The following is a 24,770-nucleotide window of genomic DNA, read 5'->3' as shown; positions in this document are numbered from 1 at the left end:
ATGGAGAACTCTGGCAGGGAGAGAGGACTACAGGTTCTGTGTGTGTGAGAAGCCACCCTCTAACTCCCCGAGGCCTATCTGCTGCATCCTAAAGACCCACTGGGATATTAAAAGAAATGTGGGAGAGACAAAGAGGCCAAGTGGTTACATCTAGAGGTACCATTTCCCTAGAAGCTTCACTATGCCAAGCTCAGATCCTGTACTTGACTCATTGATAATCATTCAATAGTTGGGCTTCCAATTTTATGAGTGAGTGCTGGCTCTACATTACAATGGTTATATGCCTTAAATCCCTCTAAAACTGGCCTGTGATCTTTTAAGGTGAATGTATAAAGTTCTTAAAAGATTAGTTTGAATTAATGTATAGTGTCATTCTTTGTCACAATCAAGTCAATCTTTGACCCAAGATGAGCCCATGTACAGAGTCGAACTTCACAGGATTTCCAAAGCTATGATCTTTTCTAGTGAATTGGTAGACCCCCTTTCTGAGGTTGTCTCTGGGCATTTTCAAATCCTCAATCTTTTAGCTTGTAGTTAAGTGCTTAAGCATCTGCACCACCAGGGAGTTCACATTCATAATTCATAAAATGTTGAGCATATGGTAAGCACTCAAAATGTATTAGTTATTGTTACTAATGTTATAAATATTTCATGGTATAAAAGGAATCCTTTGCATTCTTTCCCTAATTAGAAATATTGGCCAACTCTTTTGCACTCTAAGAACCATCTATTTACTTCACCCTCATTTACTCTTTCCCTCTGAGGAAAACTCAAGAGGTTAGGGGAGCCTCCTGGCATTTATTTCCAACTTCAAAATGGTATAAAGTTGACAAATTAAGATCTTTGAACAGCAGTGCTGGACTCCTGCTGTCTCTTGAAAATATATGATGTCAAGTAGATGTGCTCCTCTCAATGCCGCTTATTCCTCACAGCTGACTCAATGGGCAGAAGTAAATAATGGTAAGGTGGCTTCCTGCCCATCCTATCTCTAGTCTCAGCAATTTTGTTCACTTGGCACTAGTTATTTAGTTGGATGAGTAAAATGAATAAAACTGTTGTTAATCTGAGGTGGAGACAGGATAGTAAGAAAATTGGTATTCATCTTTCAGACTCAGGCCCAGCCCTTCATCTCCAAACCGGCTCCCTAGGAATAAGTCTGCCCCACTTGCCTTCAACTCCTTGCATGCACTTATCTATTTCTAAATGTGGTCAGGAAGAAGGGAAACTAGTATGGGAAACAAACTCTTTAACCACAATGCTTTGCGCTTCTTCGGAGACCTCAACCTCATTCCCCTCACTTGTTCATGAGTCGTCCTTGAGAGTAGAGTTATGTTCCTAGGCGATGTTCCATCCACAGCCAGGCCCCAGCACTGGCAGTATGGTCAGCACATACAGAGCCTACATAATTGTATTCTGGATTAGTACATTCTCTGCCTCGTGGCCCTCACTGTCCCATGCACTAAAATAATTTTCTTGTGGGAGATGTGGGAAGTCATGAGGGGGAAGAACTGTAGCAGAAACTGAATCTTACCAAAAAGTTTAGAATCTCTGACCCAGAAAAATTTCTTCTCTTGTGGAGAAAGAAGGAAAAAAGATCACTTAACCAGCACGGGTGCCCCCGTCTATTTTATCTGTGAGGTGACAGTATCTCAATGAAGTATGCCTCTCTCTTTTCTACAGACACTTGTCTCTAAGTAGTAATTCATTCATGAATAAAATTAATTATTTCTCAAACAAAAATTAATCCTTTTTACCTCTGCCTGACAACCTCACGATCTCTCCTAAATCTCATCTGAAAACAAAACTGATCCAGCCTCCTCGCCCCTCAGCCCTGCGGGAGGTCTCTTGTCTTTCCCTGCACATTTTTATTTTCACATTCTGTCCTCACAGACCATCTCTGCAATTTCATCTCAAGTCAGAGTGGCTAATGTGAGCATAAGCCTATGTCGTGGCTAAACCTGGGGCAACAGTCATTCTTTGTGAACACAATGAAACTGGAATCCTGAGAGTTCCTTCTGACATAAATCTGTCCATCAAGCACTGAGAACTTATCCACTGCCCTCTCTTCTCCAGGCATTGAGATGCAGCATTCCAATGTCTTTTCCTTTGTGAATGCTGTCACTCAAACTGGACTACAGAATTGGAAATCACAGGACCCGTCTTCTCTTTCTTTATCTCCTGCTGTAGTGCTCAGAGAAGGAGCTCTGGTAGCACAGTGGACTGAGTGTTGGGATGCTAGCCAAGTATTGGAACATGTGCTGAAAGGTCAGTGGTTTGAACTCACCAGTGACTCTGAGGAAGAAAGGTGTGGCACTCTGCTCCCAGAAATGTTTGCAGCCTTGGAAACCCTAGGGGGCAGTTCTACTCTGAACACTGGGAATGAATTCTATGGCAGTGCGTGTGTATATCTTGATTTGGTTTGGTTTGGTTTGGTTTGGTTTGGCTTGGTTTGGTTTGGTTTTTCTTTAGTGCCTAGAAGAGGTCCTTGGTGACACAGTTTGCAGTCAACTACTAACCTAAGCATTGGCAGTTCAAGATCAATCAGCAGCACTATAGAGGAAAACCATCCAGCAATTTGCTTCCATAAAGATGCCTTTGCTCAGTGATGCCAACTCAGAAGTGATTCCTAGTTGATCCTCTGGTGGGTTTTCAGAGATGGTAAATTGCACTAGGAGAAAATCTCCCATCTTTCTTCCAAAGAACAGCTAGTGGATATGAACCTCTCCCCTTTGGGTTGGCAATGCAACTCCCTACCTATAAGGCCACCAGAGCTCCTTCCATAAAGATTATAGACAAGCAAACCCTAAGGAGAAGTTCTGTAACAACTAGGATCACCCATGAGTAAGAATGAGCCCAAAAGTAATTGAGTTCTTTGGAGTTTTGGTTATAATCCCCAGAATAAAACTGGGCAAGAAAGGAGATCTCCACTCATGAGACGTTCAAGTGAAAAAATTAACAATAAAATAACATCAGTTTACATGATGCTGAGGTTTTAGTAACCAGTTGTTGTTAAGTGTTGATGAGTATAACTCATGGTGTCCCTGTGAACAACAGATCTGAACCTTGTCCCATCTTATGCCATCCTCATCATCTCTGACATAATTGAGCCCATTTCTATAGTCAGTGTGTCAATCTAACTGCTTGAGGGTCTCCATCTCTTTTGCAAGATGCTCCACTGTTTTAAGCATAAAGTACCTCTCCAAAGAATAGCTTCTCCTAGCAATGCCCCTAAAGTAGGTGAGACAAAGCTTCACCATCCTCCCCTCCAAGGAATATTCTGGTTGCACCTTCTCCAAGATGTATCTGTTTGGTTTTTTGATAGTTCATGGGATATTAAGTACTCTTCTCTGACACCATAGCTCAAAGTCATTGATTTTCTTCTGTTATCCTTATTCATTGTCCTGCTCTCAGTTGCAAAGCAAGTAATTGAAAAGATCACGGTTTTAATCAGGTACACCCTAGTCTTCAAATTGATACCATTGCTCTTCAATACTTTGGAGAGGATCCTGACTGTGTACTTTCCTAGTGCAATATGTCTCCTGATTTCCTGGCTGTTGGTATGAATGATACTGATTTTGAATCTAAGTAAGATGTGAAAACCACAGTTAGACTGAAAAAGTTGTCTGAACAGAACAATGGAATACTATATGTATTAAAATTAAGGAAGATGTGTGTCAGGCTTGTGTTCTCTATGCATACCTACTCAATCTGTATTCAATCTGGGAAAATTATTTGAGAAGCTAGACACTATGGAGATGAATCTGACATCTATATTGGAGGAGGACTCATTAAAAATCCTACATTATGCAGGTGACACAACCTTGCTTGATGAAAGTGAGGACTTGAAGCGCTTGCTGCAGAAGATAAAAGACAACAGCCTTCAATACATATTGCATCTCGACATCAAGACTAGAAAAATCCTCACCACTGGACTGATAGGCAACCTCATAATAGATGGAGAAAGGATTGAAACTGTCAACCACTCCATCTTCCTTGGATCTTAGTAACCAGTAACCTTACTAAATTAGTGGGTGGATCTGTTAGCATTCAAAATCCAAGGCTCAGATGGCTTAGCTGATTCAGTGAGAATCCTTAATGGTTACACTTACTGCCATGGAGTCTATTCTAACTCGTAGCTGACCCTCTGACAGGTTTCCAAGGCTATAACTCACATATGTAGAGGTCACCCCTTTTTCTGCAGCAGAGTAGCTGGGGTATTCAGACTGCAAAAATAAAGCCTCGCTCTTTGGGTTAATAGTGCAACTCTTTACAAACTATGCCACTAGACACTACCACTCAACCTCCACCAACCCCTGCATTTTCTGAGTTGTGTGCTGGTTTTGCACATTCCCAGTGGTGTGACTTAAATTCCTGTAGGCCTCAGTGCCCTCACTCTATTTTTTCCAAGATCGAAACTAAAAGAATTGCTTTGGCCCTTCCTTCTCCACACATGCAATTACCTTTACATCCAGTTTTACTCACCCTTAATGCAAGAAAATAACATGCCTCTCAACAGTAGAGCTTTTAAAAATTGTACCTTAGAAGAAAATAAAATCAGTGATTAAGAGGCCCTTTTGGCATTTTGGAGGGACAGGCTAGGGTAGACTTAACCCTGTAGGGAGGAGCAGCAAAGAGTCATCCAGGGACACATCTATTTAGCAATCACATGAGGACTCCATCCATTGACTGCATCTGGTAGTCCCATACCCTCGGCTGTACTCTTCCGTATTACCAACACCATTCTCTAAGCTCTCCACCTGTTGGGTTTCCACTCATCTATCAAAGTTCTTTTGAAATACCACCTCTTCACTCCCATGTTCTCTGACCTTTCTGTGTAGAATAACAATCCGGAAGTGGATTGTCAAACAAACATGATAAATATGGGATTATGTGGGTTTCCTTCCACCCTGGAGTGAACAATTTTATATGTGTTTCACTATATCAAAGATGTGAAAAACAGGTGAAACTGTAAACTACCAATTAGTAAGCAAACTCAAGTAAGTCTATGCTTGCCTTACTGGTCAGCAAGAACTTGCCCAAGTGTAGTTGTCTGCCTGTCTCATCAGATCAAGAGCTCTGTCATTTGTAGTTTGTTTTCAGAATCTAGTAGAGTAAGTTTTCAGAATCTAGTAGAATCTTAGAAACACTTTGAATAACTAAATGAAAGAATGAATACTTCTGTCCTCATTCTTTGAATCACATGTAATCCTGAGGTAGGCACCTCTGATTTATCGACAACTCCACTTTGCCTTTTAAATTAGGTAAATTTGCCCTCAATTTTAAATACTTAACCAATGGCTTCTTACAATAAATTTTTCACCAAACTCACCTTTGCTTGCTGTCCCTGAAAATTTTAAATTGTTGAAGATTCTTCAAACCTTTTCTTGCACTCAAGTTAGGCTAAATAAGAATTCTATGTACCTACAAATTCCACTTAAAGACGTAGAGACACACTTAGGAACTGGTCTCCTTTGTAAGCCAGGGACTGCATGCAGTCATTTGCATATATACCATTTCTTCTTGCTCCTGAGAACGGAATATGTTCTCATTCAGCTTTGTCTATAGTAAAAGCATACTATGTTAATTGTTATTAGGTGCCCTGGAGTCATCATTGTGATCTTATGCACAAAAGACTTGTTGTACTGGTATGATGTGTCACCAAATCAGCGATGGAGGTAGAGATTCTGCACAAGAGTAAGGATATGAAAACCTGATGTAAGGGTCTGCCTTTGACCTTGTTCAAAGTAACAGTCAAGGAACTACTGAAACGAAATCTCTTCGATAAAGGTCCAAAATGTGCAGATTCATAATCGAGCCTGGGTCTTGACAGGTCAGAGGTGCTTTACATGATTTCCAGGCTCCTTTTTGGTACAATTTGTGCTCGGCTAATAACATAACTTTCGAAAGTTGAAGTTGTCAAGATCAAAACTGTCAAATATCTTAGCTCATCTACAATTAACACCCTTGGTACCAGTCCTCAGGAAATCAGGAGATGTACAACAGTGAGAAAGTCTGTTGTCAGAGACGTCTCCAAAGTATTGAAGAGCAATAATGTCGGTTTTAGAGAAAAAAAGGTACACCCAAGTTAGGCCATGGTCTTTATAATCACCTGCTAGACATGACAGCTGGGCAATGACCAAGGATGAAAGAAGAAAAAGGGATGCTTTTGAATTGCAGTGTTGGAGAAGAGCACTGAACATCTCCTGGACTGTCAAAAGAATAAACAGGTATGTCTTAAAGAAGGTGCAACCAGCGTGCTCCTTCGAGGCAAGATTGGCAAAGCTTCGTTTCACATGTGTTGGGCACATTGCTAGGAGAGGCTGTTCCTCAGAGGGGCACACTATGCTCAGAATGGTGGAGGGTGATCCGAGAAGAGGAAGCCCCTCAGGGAGACGGACTGGTACAGTGACTACAGCAATGGGCTCAGTTATGCTGGGGATTATAAGGATGGCACAGGATAGGACAGGGCTCACATTTGTTCAGAGCATTGCTATGAGTCATATGTGACCTGAGGACACTGCACAACAACAATGACATAAAGTTTAGTTGTTCAAATCTACCTTGTGGCATTGTGGAAGAAAGGTCTGGTGTTCTCTTTCCATAAATATGGCAGCCAAAACTAACAACCTATGAAGCAGTTTTAACCATGTAACACACATGATCAGGTCATCTTGCATCAGGACTGACTGACTGGGGATGGCTTTGGGTTTGCACTTGATTTGGCCCACACTGAACTCTTGATGAAAGCAACTTATTTATATATCCTCACCCATGTGGTCTGAGAAAGTGTCTGTGACCATCAGTGCTGGCGCACCATGGTCATGCTACCTTTAATTTTGCTCTAATTTGCCTCCCCATACCAGTGTGTGCATTCATCTTTTTTTCTTTCCTTCCACTTCCACAAACTCCCTTGCTGCCAAAGTATAAACTCAGTGAGAAGAGAGCAGCCAGCCTAGAGAGCTGATGGTCATTCCCCCAGCACGTCTAAGCTCCCTCATTTGTCCAGTCCACCTGAAGGTTCCAGTTGCCTTCCTGCTGCCTTTCATCTAGCTCAGTGACCGGGCAGCCTCGTGCCGCCACCTCCGTATTTGTCATAAGCGCCCAGGAAATCACTGGATTTGCCCAGGCCGAGGTTGCCTCTGGCTGCCGTTTATTTATGTGGATTGTGATCTCTTAATTGGCGATGGTGCCTCTCCCAGGGTTCGCTGTTTACCCACATCAGTATTTGTTAGTCGAAGAGACGTGGTCTGGATGACAAATCAGCTCTGGAGCTCCTCCTGTGATTGCCTCCGCAGCTGTTCTCTGCCTTCTCACCTCTCATCTCCCAGGAGACCCCATGGCTGCTTCTAGACCCTCTAACCTGCTCTGCTTTGAAACTCTCCCCCACATGCCCCAGGTGCTGTAAATCTGTTTAAGAGAGTGCACACACCCCAGCGCCAGGACTGCTAACTTGAACCTCCCGTGAGTGCCCTGCTTCCGCTCCTGTCGATCGCCTTAACCACCTCAGATGCATTGTTGGGATGCTGATTTACCATTAAGCCCTCCCTCCTCCTCTAGAGAGGAGAATTCCTCCTCTCCTCTTCATCTTCGGACCACTTAGTGTGATCAAATACAGCACTTCTCCAGCTCTAACGTGCTTGCTCCTCATCTAGGGACCTCGTTAAGATGCAGAGTCCTGTTCTATTGTAGGTCGGGGTGGGACCCGAGATTATGCATCTTTAATCAGCTCTCAGGTGATGTGGATAGTGCTGGCTCACCCACCCTCCTCCCAGCAGTTGCTCTGAGGAGTTGGCTCCTCCTCTTTCTCATTCCCCTCACATCTAAGCCATTGTCAAATCTTATTTTTCATTCTGATGAATTCCAGACATGTTTTCTTTTCATAGGGTTACTGCCCTGGTCCCTGCCGAAACATTCTTTTTCATTGTTAACTACCTACACTCTCCACATCAATCTCATCTTATTCTGCCTGCCCTAAGGGATGCATCCAGAGCCCCTGACCAAAGCGCCCTTGCTTCAGCTTTGGGTACTGTAACTTCACCCTCTCAGTTCCTAACTGTGTTCTCTGTTGGGTCTCCAAACCTGCAAGTTTGCTCAGAATCAAATGGGAACATTCTACTCCTTTCCATCAACAGTGGTGCTCCGATGGCTTAGTTTGTAGGGAATTTGTACCAGTAACCCAAAGGCTGCACCTCTGGAGGTTCGAATCCACCAGCAGCAGCCCCAAGGGAAAAAAATGGGCAATTTCTACCTTTGTGATTTACAGCCTCAGAAATCCAGTGGAGGCTCAGCTATAGGTTAGTTCCAATCTGGCAGCAACGAGTTAGAGTCCTATCCACGAGTCCTTTGTTTCATTTCTCTTTTAATAGATTCCTTTCCAATGAGCCTTCAGTTCCTGAAAAGAAATAGCTAGAAAGGGAGAAAAGGCAACGTGGTGATCAATGCTGTGAACCTAAAGGTTAGTGATATGAATACAACTCCAGCCTCTTTGGGGGGAAGATGTGATAAGGAGATGTGATTGGGAGAAAGGTCCTATAAAAAGTACACCCTCGGAAACTATCTAATCTCTGTGACTGTAGAATCACTATGACTTAGAATCAGCTCACTGGTAATGTGTCTGGCTTGGTCTTAAAAATGGTGATAACAATGACTAATCTTCATAATTTGGAATTATACCTATTTTCACTTTCCTTGGAATCATCACATTACACTCATTGTTCTGTATGATTTCTCTCTCTCTCTCTTTTAATTTTAATTTATTCTTTCCAAGTTGTAAGTGCTTCATCATAGTGGCTTGGCTTTTTTCCAATCCCATGATTATCTCTCTATTAAAACCTTAATACAAAAAGAATTTTTTAATAAAAAAAAAACCACCTCAGAAACCCAGACTGCTCATTATTTTGATTTGTAGCAAAGAGAGAATGGAAGATTACTGCTAGAGTGTTTCGAGAAACCATATTTACATTTGCATCAGTGTAATTTAGGTGCCTGATTATGTTGCGTGTTATGATGAAGATGCACTTACCAGTCAGAGGCAAGTGGCATGGTCTAGAGTAATGAGCTGGAAATTTCAAGTCAGGAGCTCCAATTGCTATTTCTGACTGTAACTGGCTACCTCTCTGACCTTGAAGAAGTCTGTTTCTCTGCCATGAATGCTACTAGTCCCATCAGCTTCAAAGGAGTTCTTTGAGAGGATGGTCTCTTGAGCACTTACTGTGGTGCAATGGAGTGCAACAGGGAGGAAAGAGCTTGGGTATCACAAATGGACCTAGACACAAGATCTCTGTTCTTCTAGTTCTTCCCATCTAGTCCACTGATGAGACAATGCTTGAGAAGTAGGCCGATTGTTCAGATGTTGGTTTGAAAGGACTAGAGGACATGCTAAGGGGTTGGTGAAAGTTGGGGGAGATGTCTATGCTTGCTTATCATTTAAGAAGAGTGAGTAATGATGGTAGTGGTGGTTCAGTGGTAGACTTCTTGGCTTCCATACAAGAGACCTGGGTTTGATTCCTGACCAGTGTACAATTACCATCTGCATGTCAGCAGAGATTTGAGCGCTATTCTAATGCTGGACAGTTTTGAATGGAGTTTCAAGAGGAAGACAGATTGGAAGCAAGAAAGGTCTGGCTATCTACTCCTGAAAATCAACCAGGGAACACTCCATGGATCCCAATGGCTGTCCTGCCAACTCAGTGGTAGCCAATAACCACAACCAAACTGTCTCTCTTAATAACACAACCACCAAATAATAACATAACACAACCGAACCACCTCTCAATAATACAACCGTCTCTCTTTCCTTAATATTTCTCTTCTTCCTCAGACTTCACTTTCTCCCTCAGACTGGAGGCCAGGCTATACACACTCTTTGGAGGACCTACCTAAGGAAGATCTGTTTAGTTAGCAAGAACTTAACTGCTAACTATTCTATAATGTGCCAGAAATTATTTTAGCTTCTCTGGTAGCTCACAAGTCAGAAGTACCTCTGACAGCACTAGTCATTCTTCGGTTGACTTCTCCTGCCAGCAGAGACCTGGATTAAGGATCAGGGTTAATGTGCCCTAAAAAGGTAAGAAAGAAAGCAAAATATTTTCTATCTAATCTAGGTTGTGTAACACCCTTAGCACACATTAACACAGAGATAGCACCCAGGACTCTCATCTCATTACTATTCTTGTCTTGGCTAATATTTACTGGGGACAATCTAAACACTAATAAGTAATATTTGTTAAGCACCGCACTAAGCGCCTCACATCAATTAACTCATTTAATTTGCACATTACCCCACTTTGTAGAACCATTATTATCCCCATTTTACAGATAAGAAAATGAAGTCATTTTCCTAACATGCACATCTAGTAAACTATAGATCCAGGCTGAGAGCTCCAGTTGGCTCCTGGGCCTTTACTCGTCAGCACCTGTGCTGCACATGAGCACAGACATTTAATTTGGAAAACAATGTTCTCTGTGAGTCTGAGGCTAGAGAAACGGGACTTGTTCTAGCACGATCAAGAATCTCCACAAAGCAAAAGCATTCTGGATGTCTAAATGAGGATAGGTGAGATCTGGGATTTGATATCAGAACCTTGCTGTAGAACAGTTATGATGTATGTATTCATAGGACTGGAAAGAGACAAGAGTCTATTTCATTTAGATAGAGAATCCAGTCTATCCTAAAAGTTGTATTTCTCCATCAACCACAGTTCCCCCACCTTTCTTATATAAAAGATACATATGGATACTATTGGATTTCTATGGCTCAAAAATTTTATTAAAGGATCAAAGAAAAGACTAATCCCATTTGAGACCACAGAATCTCTAGAAAGAAGCATTTCTGCTATTCTTTGTAAGCTTTTTCTCCCTCTGCACTGTGGAATAAAGCTGGGGGGTCAGGGTGGAATATGGAGATGAGATCCATTTTATGAGTTGTCTTCGATCAATTCTAATCAAAGTAATCAAGGTCCTAGGTTTGCCAGAGGAAGTTGTTAATGGTGACAAAATAGGAAAGGATAAGAAAGGATTCCCATTGGGATAATACAGAACCCAACCAAGATCCATGGAACCACCATTTTGCTTAATAACCAAAGGCAGAACTCCCAGAATGCTCCTGGAGCAGTGGCTTGTGACCATTCTCTCTTCACCCCATGAAAGGGTCACAAATCAGAATGTGGCATTCCTGTCAGAATGACTGGTTACTGTTTCCCCAAGTACTGGTTCGTGTGCAGTAACTGACCCCTGAGAAACAGACTGGCACAGTGTAAGAGCTTGTCACGTTAAATGATCAGGAAACCATTACTAACTGATAGAACAGTTGATGGTGCAGAAGTGATTACAGACACTCCCCATGGAGCTGCAGCCCAGGCAGGAAGTGGCTGCCAGGCTATGCAGGCAAATCTACGGCGGGGAGAAGGAAACTGATGGCTTATTCCTGTTAGTTCCTATAGACTGGGATTCCCAGTTTGACATTTGAGTACCAACATATATTTTTCAAGAGCATTTGTTTGGTGATAACTGTGCTTCTGATACATTTTGGAAAAACTGAAAAGTCTGGTGTAAATTAAATCTCATTTTAAATAGACCCAAGGGATTCATGGCTTAAACACGTACTAGGATGGGTTTTCTGATGTCTGCTTTTAAAAGGACAAATAAAACTCGTTGCCGTTGTGTCAGAACCACTCAGAGCTGTCCGTCTCTCCCTTTGTTTTAAGGCTGTAAAAGGCATGGGAGGAGATGGCCCATCATTCTTTCACGAAGGCACTGGTGGATGTAAATTAATGGGAGAAGAAATTTCAGGATTAAAACATAGATAAACCTTACTTAGAAACGCTGTGAGACATGTACCTAGATTTCCACACATTGACTGAAAGTTGAGTTGGCCTCATCCCTCCACCTTTTCCCTCTCATTTGGTCTGACTAGAGCAGGTATTGGCTCAGCCATGGCGAGGTGGCCCCTCTCTGCCTCAATGGCATTATGTGGCTTTCTAGGGCCCTCTTGGGAAGATGACGAGGACGAGAGCTGCTGAAGCAGGGAGTGTGAACTGAAATCCCTTCCAGGATCCAACTGGACTTAATTTTGTTGGAAGGAAACAGAGCCTGCCAAGAGAGCTGGGCTAGTCATTCCCTAGGAGCAGGATTTGGCTTCTTTGTACTTCTGCACACTTGAGGTACTAGACCCTCAAATATCTGATCTTGGCCCCTCAGCTGTGTCCAAGTGAGGGCACTGTGAATTAGGTGAAAGCTTTTTATAAATGGCTACTTTATTACTACTTAGGGATCTTCTAGGGATGAATAGTTCCAGAATCTTATCTCTGAAATCCTGTCCCAACCAAAACAGATCCCTTGGCTACCATAGACTGAAGCAGGGGGCAGGGAACAAGCCTCAGAAAATGAAAACCTTGTTTATAATATTTTAAGAACCCAGCTTCTAGAGCCTGAATATTTGGGAGTTAATCCTGATTCTACCATTTATTATCTGTGTGTCTTTCATTAAGAGACTTCTCTAAGCTTCAATTTCTTCATCTATAAAATAGGAGAAACAATTTTTCTTCTGACATGTTCTTGGAGGGAATAAATAGGTTAATGCACATAAGGTATACAAAGAGCTGAGTCCAGCAAGAGGTTAATAAATGCCAATATGATCACATGATAGCAATGCATATGTCAAAATGTTAATACTGACATCTTTAGCTGCTGAAGTAATAAGTAGTTCTGTGTTTGTTTCTGTTTGGGTTTCTCTCTCTTTTGCATTAGAGGCATCAATTTATAACCAGATAATACAAATCTTTTTAAAAAGAAAGAAGATATTTAACAAAGTTGTCTAAAGATTGAGGAAGAGAAGGGGTGAAAGGTGATAAAGGGACTGTAGAAAAGGCAGGTTGGAAAGAATTTGTGTACTCAGACTTGCTGGGTCAGCTGTATGAGGGCGTGTAGGAGCGCTGTGCTTCAGAAATGCTGGTCTAGCAGCCAGGTATATGTGTCAGCCTCCCACAGCCCTGATGGCCTGGTGTGTAACGTATCAGGATGCTAACAGAAAGGTCAGTGTTTCAAATCCACCCGCCACTTCAAATGAGAAAGACAGGCCATGTCCTCTCATAAAGATGGGATGCTGACAGCGGGTTAAGAGCAAGAATCGACTTGATGACAGTGGGTTTGGGGCTATCCCAGCTCAGATGCAACAAGCAGGTCACATGTTTGACTTTCAGCTTTTCAAGATGCAGGAAGAGGGCAAGGAGGGTTGGCCCATTTCCAAGCAGAGTTCAACTAAAGGTGAGGCTTTATCAAGAGTGAGGGTAGGTTGATCCTGGAGGTCAGGCTACCCTAGACCTCTCAGGCAGGAGCTACTACTGTGCTTCCTTCATTTGCATGTCTAAGTAATTACAACTCATAAAAGGATCTAACCCATTAGTTAAAACCGAGCCCCAGCATTTGACTCTGACCTCCTGCCGCAGCGCGCAGGCCACATGCTGACTCCATGCTGCCTGATTTGTCCTCAAATTATAAGTAGCACAACCTATAAATAGAATCCCTTTTCCTAAGTTCCCCAGGAGGCATCAGCAGGTTCTCTGGCTTGTATGTGTTTTCTTCTTGATTTTTTTAAATCAACAGGGCTGATTTCGCAGCCGGGTGCTCCTCGGGCTTGCTCCTCTAGTTCAGTCAGAGGACATTCCAGGGGTGGAGCAGTGCACCATATGAGAAATGCTGGTGGTGTGGGCTCCAAGGGAAGCCCAGGCTTCAGGCTGAAAGGTTCCCCACTCACCTGTAGATCCTGTACCTGGTGGTGAACCCCTGGCGGTAGCGCTCCATGAAGTCAGCATACTCCTGGGCGCGGTGGAAGGGGCCCCGGTCTGTGAGCAGCCAGTCCAGGGGCGGCTGGCCGGCGGAGGAGGCATGCTGCTCCGGGAGCGCAGCCCCGGCCGTGGCCGAGACAGCCAGCACCCAGCCCGGGAGGCCCAGTGCCAGCACGATTGCCCATGGGGCCGCCGCCGGCCGAAGCCCTCTAAACCGAGTGCCACACAGCCACCTCATGCTTCTCCTGCGCGGTTGATTTCTTCATTCTCTCGCCACGCTCTCCTCCTCCGTGTTGCTCCTCCAGGGCTCCAGGAACTAGAAAAAGAAAACAGGAGAGGTCAGTGAGCACCTTGTCTCACTCCATGATCTGGTGAGCACCTGACATTTCTGGGTAGGATCTACTCTATGGTTAATGTTCTTAGGTACTTTCCAGTAGGAACCAACTCAGAGTTAATCCTCTAGTGGGTATTCAGAGGCATTTAACCACACAGGAGGATATGGCTGGTGGATTTGAACCAAATGCCTTTGGGTTGGCAGTACAGCTCTTTACCACTCAGCCACCTAGCGGCGTGTGTGGTGGGTGGGTGGGTGTGTGGGTGTGTGGGTGCTGTCGAGTTGGAACCAGTCCGTAGCTGGCCCTCCAGCGGGTTTTCAGAAACAGCTAATCGCAGGGGAAGAAATTGCCTTTCCTCCCGCCGAGCGGCTGGTGGCCTCGAACTTCGTACCTTCGAGATGGCGGTTCAGCTTCTTACCATTAGGCCGCCAGAGCCAATGTTAGTTGTAGTCAATTCAGTTCTAAGTCATGCAACCCCTGGGTGTGTGGAGTGGATCAGCCCCTCAGGGTTTTCTAGGCTGTGACCTTTTTAGAAGCAAATGGGTTCAAACCTTCCACCTTTCAACTGCTAACCAAAAGGTTAGCAGTTCAAGGAACATCTTGGAAGAAAGACCTGATGATTTACTTCTAAAAAACCATCCAGTAAGCACAGTTCTTCAGTGACACACTATAGGACTGACTATAGTAACAGATATTTTGATCAACTTCTAGTTTTAATCTAGAATGAAATGTCAAATTGCCTTATCACTATGCATGGAGGTCATGCATACAAAGATACTTTCTCCCCCTCAGCCTCACTGTAAAGCATGAAGCCTTCCTGAAGGCAGGGTGGGTATAGCTGTCTGATCCAAGCCGGTATCTCAGACCTTCAGACCTTCAGAGACCCTTGTGTAAAGAATGAATGAATGCATGTCTTGCCTCCAACCTGCCTGAGCAGCTCTTTCATTGCCATCGAGTCAGAACTAACTCACAGCTAACTTTCCAGTGGGTCTTTGGAGGCTCTAAACTGCGTAGAAGGAGACTGCTCTCTCAGAGCAGCGGGCGGATTCAAACTGGCAGAGATGTACCACCTATGGGTCACATTGCAACTTCCTACAGACAATGCCACCAGAGTGGGAAAAAATTAAGATTCTGGCCTTTAAAACTCCTGGCTGCCTTGAAACTCATGGCACGCTTTTGTTAAAGATAACCCATCACCTTTATAAACCTCTGGGCAGATGTAAGGAAGCAATGCAATATGAGGGGTTCCTAGAACCGCATTCGTGACTTCAGCATGTAATTTGTCGCACATGCTGTCAGCCTCCTGTGTGTCTTCCCTCATTCCCATCTCTACAGTGTGTGCCAGAATGACTTCTAACCCCAGCATCTGCAATTCATGGCTTGAGGACTTTCTCTGGCTGCCAAAGACTAGATATATGTTCCCTGCAGTTAAAGTAAAGGGTGTTAATTCTCTGTCATTCCAGACTCCTGAAAGGAAAGGAAAAAAAAAATGAGCCTCAGTTTTTGAGGACAGAATGGTGAATTTGGTTCCCTTGGCCCTTCTGTGATAACTCCAACTTAACAAAACTACCAGATTTTTCTGATATTTTTGCCAACTCAGAAGGGGCTATTCAGAGTCTGTAGCCAAATAATTTTCCTGATAGGATTTGTTGCTGTGAAGTCAGTTCTGACTTATGGTGACCTCCGAGGCATCACAGGCAAATTGTGATCCTTTAAGTTATTAGGGAATTTTTATTTTCTTTAAGTAGTTGTTCAGGTCTTTCTTCCAAGGCACCTTTGGTGGATTAAAAACTCCAATATTTCCATTAGCAACCAAAGGCATTACTCATTTGCATCATTCAAGGGCTCCCATTACCCTGGAAACTCCCAGCCTAAAAGCTGACCTGAATGTGAGATCCGTGCCTCACCGAATTATACTAAAAAACTCACACTCAAGCACATTACCTTAGAGTTGGAACTGACTCGAAGTTGACTCTCCCTTTGGATTCTGAGGCTGGCACAGGAAGAGATTGCTCATCTTCTCTCCTATGAAGTTGTTTGTGGATTCTAACTGCCAGAGAGGCTCAGCTTTTGGGTTAGGAGCACAACTCTCTGTGGACTAGGCTACAAGCACTTCCTCACCATTTGCACAGGGTGCTTTAAAAAGAGTCAAGTTTCTACTCTTACACACGCAGGGATAGAAGTGTTAGAGCCTAGAACTTCAGAGTCACACCAGCTAATAAGTATTGACAGCCTACTCTGTGCTAGGTGAGTCTTAGAAGTTGCCTTAGTTAATTCTCAAAGTAAGTTTGTGATACTGGCAGAAGGTTCTAAATTTGCATTTTACTGGACTCAAAGGAATTAATGGAGGAAGATGCAGGGGTAGAGTATGGGCCTAGCCCTGACTCCATGCATCCAGACCTTGCCTAAGGATGCTGTTGATTCCTGAAGGCACTAAGGCAGGCACAAAATAGGCCTCTTCACTTAACAAGCTGGTAGAGAAAGCTACTGGAGGAAGAATAATGAAGTAAATGCTGCCCTACCAGATCTTAAAACATATTATAAAATTCTAATAATTAAAATGGGCGATACTGGCACACAAAAGGACAGACTGATCAATGAAGTAGAATAGATAGCTTGGAAATAGACCTGATTATACAGAAGAACTTAGTATATGGAAGGGGAGGGGGAGAAAAAGCATTACAGACTAATTGGGCAGGAGATAGAATATTTTATATGTCATATTGGGAAATTAGTTCTAGATAGATTGAAAAGTTAAATATAAAAAATAAAATCATAGAGGGAAAATTCCAAAGTGTTTTATAATGAGCATGCATTACTTTTAAATAAGGAGGAGGGAAAAGGTACTTAAAATGAAAAAGAATAATCAGCCTTGCACAGAAGGTAGGCATTTTTTTAATACAGATGAAATCTGATGAAGATGTAATCTGATGCCGTGCGTGTCCTTGTAATCTGATGTAATCTGATTGAATATTTCTCATTAAGGACCATAAACTGAGGTTTCCTAAGTACCAAACAAGGAATTCTGTTGGCATAATGATCAAGAACTTAACTGCTAATGTAAAGGTCAGTAGTTCAAATCCACCAGCAACTCTGAAGGAGAAATACAGTCTTCATCCATAAATATTTATAGCCTCAACCCTACAGAGATTAATTCTGTTCGACAGTGTTACATGTGAGTTGGAATCTATTCAATGGCAACAGGTTTTGTTTGGGTTTGAAATACCAAACATTCTGATTAGTGGTAAGAAACTATGCTGCAATCTCAAAGGTACACGGTTCAGATCCACCAGCTGCTCTGCAGGAGAAGGATGTGCTATCTCCTCCTGTGCAATTAACTGCCTCTGAAATCTCTCTGGAGGGTCAGCTATGGGTCTATTCTGGCTCATAGGAACACAATGACAACAAAAACAACACGGCAATCCAAAAGTAAGTAGAGCTTGTTACGGTATTTGAAATTCTACCAGTGTTGTTGTTAAGTGCTATTGAGGTGAATACGACTCATAGAGATCCTATGGACAACAGATCTGAACCCCGTCCTACCCTGTGCCAACCTTACAATCTCTGACACATTCACACCCATTTCTATAGTTATTGTGTCAATCCACCTGGTTGAGGGTCTTCTTCTCTCTTCCCATCCCTATACCTTTACAAGCATAACGTCCTTCTCCAAGGAATAGCTTTTCCTAGAAAAATTCCCTAAGTATTCTACCATTGGTGATTCAGATTTTGCTCTGTAGTGTAAATGCATATTGATGAAAAAGAAGATAGATTGTTCCTTTTAAAGACCAAGACTTGACAGCAAATACACATTTTTTAAAATAATAGAAACAAAATACAACACTGCTATGAAGTTATCCCAACTCATCATAACCTTACAGTCCCATGGTGTTTCTAAAGCTACAAATCATTACAGCAGCAGACTGCTGCATCTTGCCCATGCAGCAGCTGGTGGATTCAAACCCCTGACTTTTTGGTTAGTAGCCCAATGTTTAACCCAAAGCACCACCAGGGCTCTTTACAGCAAACACAGCAAGGTTCAAATGCCTGACCTAGGTCGAAGGATACTATGGGAGGCAAGATTCCAAAAATTATCCCCACGATTCCCATGTCCTACTGTGTATGCCCTTTATAATTGCTTCCATTTGAATGTGGGTAGCACTTGTGAATAGAATGTCATATCATTCCTATGAACAGTTTTCTAGAAAATTGACTCTGAGTCCATCAAAAGGGAGATTATCTTGGGTGAGCCCAGCTTAATCAAATGAGACTCCAGAAGAAGTTCCTCAAAGAGAAACAAGCTCCCATTGACCCAGAAAAAAGCAGCCAGTCATTCTATAAACTGTCTGTGGGAGTCCCTGTGGCAAGGAACTGCAGGTGGCCTCTAGGTGTTGAAAGCAATTCTCAGATGACACCAGCAAGACCCCAAGGAACCTCAATAATGCAACCTCAGTGAAATGGATTCTGGTATCAACTATGAGGCAACACCTTGACATCAGTCAGGGGAGAGGCTACGCTACCCTGTACACTGAGTCCTCTTCTGTGGCAGCTGTGAGGGAGTAAGTACATGCTTTAAATGGCTACATTTGTGTATGTTTGTTACATAGCATAGAAAGTAAGATAGACACATAAAAGATAACGATGACAGTCATTTACATTATTTGTTGAGACTGGCCTGGTGAGGGCTCTTGTGGCCTAACAGTAGGAAGCTGCACTGCCATCCCAAAGACACGTGGTTCATATCCACCAGATTGTCTATGGGAGAAGGATGAACAATCTCTTCCTGGGCCTCTGAAAACTTTCCAGAGGGTCAGCTATGGGTCAGTTCCAACTAGAGAACATACAACAACAACAGAGAAAACAAGCTGTTATTCTTTGTGGGTAGAGGAGAAGTGGGACAGGAAAGTAGAATGGCAGTTTCTTGATGCTTGTTATCTACTTTCACACCCTTAGATACCGTCAAACACTCCCAGCTCCCGGCTTACATTGGAAGCAACAAAGCAGAGCTCTGGGACAGTTAATAGGGAGTTATGCTGCTCACCCAAAGGCTGCATCTCTCTGGCACATCTAATCTGTCAGTTTTGCTGAGGGAGAAAGGTGGACAATCTCCTCTCCTGTGATTTACAGCCTCCAAAAATCCACTTGAGGGTCAGCTGGGAGTCAGTTCTGACTTGACAGCAGTGAGATGGGTTGAAGACAAAGACTACATCTTTACGTTAAATACGTAAGTATTCAAAAATGGTCAAAAGGTCGTGCATTCATCCATGACTCATCTTGAATCGTCAGTGCCAACCACTTCAACCTCCGGCTGCCTCAGTTTCCTAGACTGTAATATGGGGGGTGATAAAACCCTCACCTACCAATCAAGGGCTTTGTGAACACAGGTGAGAGCACACGTGCGCATAAAGGCTGGGTGTACTCTGAAAGAAGCATGCTATATTAAGTCAACGTGCACGTCTTGTCATTCTTTGTTTCTAATTATGCTTTTTCAGAGCTCTCAATGTTCTGGAACCTCCCTGGGTATAGGAGTATCAGCGTTAGAATCAAATGGCTTTGATTGCCGGGCCAAGTCTGCTGAGCGCAGCAAGAATGCCTGAATTCAGTGCTGACTGCTCCTCTGAAAAACCTGGCCCTGGAATAATATACTTTCTGCTTCACTGGTTTTCCACAGGATCTGAAGACATTTTGACTTTAAAAAAAAAAATCTTTTTAGGAAAGAGAAGTTTTAAACAAGTTTCAAAACTTACTTAAAAAAAAAATTCCTGAATGTGTTCCTTCACCTTTGGGGGGGAAAAAAAGACAAAGTAATTGCTTCATTGACAGCTTTGTAAAAATCCAGCTTTTTCAGGGGAACAGCTTTTGACCATTTCCTGCTTATGCTGCACAAAGACTATCACTAGGAATGTTGTAACAGCAACCTGTCAGGCACATCTTAACTGTCTAAATTCTCACAGTTGCTGGCAGCACCAAACAGTATTGGGTGGAATAAAACAATTAAATCTGTCCCTACGATGCTTCCATTTCTCTTTCTCATCCTTAAATTGTGTAAGTAAACCTCCTTGTTGCATGTTAGCACACTCCTCCTCATGTATCAACAGGGTTAGGTTCCAAAGTCACGTTGAACACATGAAAATTGGCACTTTAGAGAAATGGAGGGTGACTATGCTGCTGCGTAATTGCCAAATTATATCATTCCATAATAAACAACTTACATCATTACACAACTGTCAAACCCTGACGATCCTGCTCCAGTCAAGACACACCCAACTTTAACCACCACAGGCAACGTTGCTCTCACCTTATACTGTGGTATTTGCTACTGTCAGATGTGCATCGCTAGTGAGCAAAATAGGTAGATTTGTTACTATTTTTTAAAACCCAAAATGCAAGCTAAAGAGATATTTACAAAAAGAGAAGTCAGTATATAATACAATAATGACTAAATTAGCTCCTTGATTGGAAAGAGTGGATAGGAAACAGAATAAATTTCCTTGTGAGATTCCAATGTGTTTATATCTAAACAAATTTACATCTCAAATGCACCATGAGCTTTCTGCATTAGCTTAAATATGTTCTTGTACCCATGAGTTAAAGGAGTTGTGGTTTTATCAACAGATAAAATCCAGCATAGACAAAGAATGGACAACATAAACAACGGGGGGGGGGGTCTTTAAAATGGAAAGGTTTATTGGAATCCTAACTCTCCCACCCTGATTCTATTATCCAGCTGAGGATTTTCTGTGGTCATGTTGTTTATGATTTTTATTTATGCTGAGGAAGTCAGAGGCTTTGGGACATGAGCTTCTCATGAACTAAATCATGGTGAGTGAGAAAGAAATAGACGTTTCCTCTTTGAAAGTGATTGTGGAGCATGGGTTCGAGGTTAGAGGGCTGAGTCAGTGATGATTCAGTGACAGAAATCTTGCTTTTGCACATGAGAGACATGGGAGATCCAAACCAATGTATCTCATGTGCTTTCACCACCTGTCTTCAGCAGTGGCTTGCATGTCGCTATGATGCTGAACAGATTGCAATGAAGTTTCCAGACTAAGACAGACTCAGAGGAAAAGCTTGATGATAGACGTCTGAAAATCAACCAATGAAAAGCCCCATGAGTTCAGTGATGAGGTCTGTAACTAATGTGGGGATGACATGGACCCACCGGAACAAGTGCATTGTGTTCTGTTGTACATGGGGGCACCAAGAGTCATGGCAGCAAACAGTTAGCAACCACCATGCTTACAAACCAGGAGAGAAGAAGCAACAGATGTGTGCTCTCATTAGTAGTAAAATGCTTACTATTGTTAGACATTATCATTAATAAATAGCAATATAAAAAATTTGTATATTAGCTACTGCTTATGAAGTATGGATAATAAAATTAGATTCAATCTTCTTCTCCCACATTCCATGGCCCCCTTTTAACAGGTGAGAATACTCACATACAGTTGTAATGCTGGATACATAAACTACACAGAGGTTCACCTTTCAGTGACAGATCAAGGTCTACCTATTCTAGATCCCATAATGGGCCCCTCAGTGCACTCCTCGTGAAACTCACGACTACAGAAAAAATGTCCACTTTGCCACTTACACATACATTTGGGCAAATTATTTGCCTGTGGGAATCTCAACTTGGGTTATCATTGACATTTGTAGAAATATAAAGTGACCTGCAGAGTCCTGCCTAGAGTAAATTCCTTAATGTATGCACAAGGGATACAAATGTAAAAGGAGAAGCATGAAGATTTGAGTCTCCTGGAGAGATGCTCTGTGTTTCAGAAAGGGAGTGAAGCATAAGAGAAGTGAAGTATTAAAGCAGAAATCCTTGCCTGCTGGAGCAGTGACATTTAATAAAATGATTAGGCAGTGACATTAAATAAGTTTTCAAGCCATTTGAGTGGTTAATTGGCCAACTCTATTGAGGAGATGTTTTCTTGAATAAATCTGAGGGTGTTGTTAAAAATTCACCAAAAGTGTTATTTGCCCTTGTCATCCATAACGTCTTGATAGAAAGTTTATTGTTTTTACTAGGAGGGCAGATGGATGGGAGACATAATAGGGCATTCCAGAATGTAGATGCCTCCAGAATAAGAGTGACTGTAGGAATGCTGTCCACTGAAATCAAGACCTTTTACTCTTCTTGATGGCATTCCCATCCTGCTAGTATTTTCCTAGTTGCACCTCATAAACTTTCAGTCATTCTTACCATTCCTTTGTTTGCAACAAGAAGATCCAATGCTGCTATTCTCACTGTTTGCTCTGTGATACAACCTCCAGCTCTCCTCCCACACCTGCCATGAAACTGGATAGCAACATCTTAAAACTCTTCCCAGTGCTGATGGCGCACCCTAAAGAATTGGCTGTTAACCAAAAGTTCAGGGAGCTCTGGTGGCCTACTGGCAAGAAGCTGCACTGCAATTGCAAAGGCTTGCAGTTTGAGGCCACCAGTGCTCCACAGAAGAAGGATGGGCAATTTCCTCCTATGTGATTAACTTCCTCTGAAAAAAAATAAATGAAGGGTCAGCTCTGGGTTCAGATTCTATGTTACACATAACAAACAACAACCAAAAAGTCAGTAGTTCAAACCAAAGAGCTCCTTTGCAGGAAAAAGATGAGGCAATCCTCCTTCCCTAGGCACTTAGAGCCTTGAAAACCCCACAGGGCAGTTATACTCTGTTTTATAGGGTTCTTAGAATCAGAATAAACTCAGGAACAATGAATGTGGATTTTGTTTTGCAATTTGGTAGGGCAGAGTTCCGAGCTTCTGTACATAGGGTCTCTATGGGTCACAGGACACTCGACGGCACCTAACAACAATGTTATACACTTGCCCTCTGGCCTGGTGTTAATTGTGTTTGAGACGAACATTCTTTTAAGTGGTACAGCACTGGTCTGTCAATTTGCTGTACTGAGGTAACGTGCAGTTGCTGTGATACTGAACACTGTGCCCATTGTGTCAAATACCATAATGGTTACCCATGGTGGACAGTGTTTGGTGGAGCTGCCAGACTAAGACAGGCTTGTAAGCATTTACTTACGAAACAACATGTCTCTGGAAACTCTATGAACTTGGAGAAACAATATTTATAGAAAGGCTTCAGGTCTTTCGTTCATAGGGTCGCTATGAGTCGTGCTTGACTTGACAGCACTTAATAATAACAAGGCAGAAAACACTAAACATAGTTACCAACTCAAAAAAACTGCACTCATTGCAGTCAAGTTGGAACTGACTCGTAGCTGACCCTCTAGAGGGTTTTAAAAGAACCCAAATCACAGAGAAGGAGATTGGCCATTTTTCTCCCTCTCTCTGGTGCATTCAAACTGCCCGTGATATGATGCCTTTGGGTTAGCAGCACAGCTCCCTACAGACTATGCCACCAGAGCTCGCTTAACACAGGTGAGAAGGAATATGGAGAGCCTCACCTCCCAAAATGGGTCACCCCTGTTCATGCAATGACATGAGCACATCATTATTGCTGTTGTGTTATTAGCTGCTGATCAGTTCTGACTCACAGTAACCCCAGAGATTCCTGATCTGAACGACTGTTTACTAAATGTCCTACATCCACTTCAGACCTTTACAAAAGGAGGCTTGGAGCAGTGAAGAGACTTGCTGGAGGACATCCACAAGGAAACTAAAGGAGAGAAGCTCAGATATTCTACCTCTAAAGTCTGTAACTCATCCCTTCTTATCATCTGATATTTAATTCCACCAAACAGCCCAGTGGTTATTAAACAATCGCTATGCACAAAGACTATGAGGAGATTGAGGTCAATCTGGTGAAGAAGGCAGACCTAGCCTTTGCCCTCATAAGGAAGGCAGAAAGAAAATACAAGCCTCAAGGATTCTACAATGAGTTTCAAGAACTGTACACATTCACATACACACATAGATAGCTTTAGTGACATTAGACCTTGTAAGCACCATCCCCTCAGGACCCCAAATTTATAGGTTTCTGCTGTGTGATAACCAGCCCCATCACTTACCAAGGACAGAATCATCTGTCAGTGGCTGAGAATTCCTATTTGCCTGTCAGGTGTCCTTGGAACATTCCTTGGAGAGAGAAGCTATGTGACAGGACTGCACTGGGCCACACACAATAAAGCCAGGGTCAGAGTGGGCAGACCAGTGACACCCTGTGCCCTGGAGATTCCCATGAGGTCACAAGATTGACAGAAGACAGAGAAGGCCCTGCCAGTCAAATAGAACATCTAAATGAAAAGTTTCACATTTCCAAGTCTTTCAAAGCCAACGTGCACACAGATCAATGGAGTCACGAGTGGAGACTGGGAGATGCAAGCCACACTGACAGCCTATAAAATTGTATGCACTGTTTCAGCAGAAGTGTATTATTATTCTAAAAATGTCCCTGTAGTTGATGGTAACAACAACAAAATATTCTGTAACCCCTGTTTACACATATCAAAATTGTTAGAAGGTGAAAGCTCAGTACTGGTTCATTTATTTTATTTTTTTTTTAAATTTTAATCCCCTCAAGGGATCTCTGGTGGCTTTGTGGGTAAGGCCTTGCACTGCCAACTCAAAGATAGGAGGTTCTAATCCATCTGGTACTCAGAGGGAAGAAGATGAACAATCTCCTCTCCTGTGCTTTACAGACTCTAGAAACTGCTGAAGAGTCAGTTATGA

At 42.7% G+C, this 24,770-nt stretch overlaps 1 protein-coding gene across 1 annotated transcript in view; it reads right to left on the bottom strand.

The window, feature by feature from the left end:
• Positions 1-24,770, bottom strand: part of BRINP2 (bone morphogenetic protein/retinoic acid inducible neural-specific 2) — a 205,616-nt gene that overhangs the window by 76,327 nt on the left and 104,519 nt on the right. The window contains exon 2 of the mRNA XM_006887714.1: positions 13,754-14,100. Within this exon, the coding sequence (XP_006887776.1) occupies positions 13,754-14,022 (269 nt within the window). The 5' untranslated portion in view covers positions 14,023-14,100. The remainder of the gene's footprint in view (positions 1-13,753; positions 14,101-24,770) is intronic.

The sequence above is a fragment of the Elephantulus edwardii genome, unplaced genomic scaffold (assembly GCF_000299155.1).
Source record: "Elephantulus edwardii isolate Elephantulus edwardi_28Jun2011 unplaced genomic scaffold, EleEdw1.0 scaffold00061, whole genome shotgun sequence".
Lineage (NCBI taxonomy): Eukaryota > Metazoa > Chordata > Mammalia > Macroscelidea > Macroscelididae > Elephantulus > Elephantulus edwardii.
Note: the sequence above shows the minus strand (reverse complement) of the source record. Positions and strands in the feature narration are given on the sequence as shown.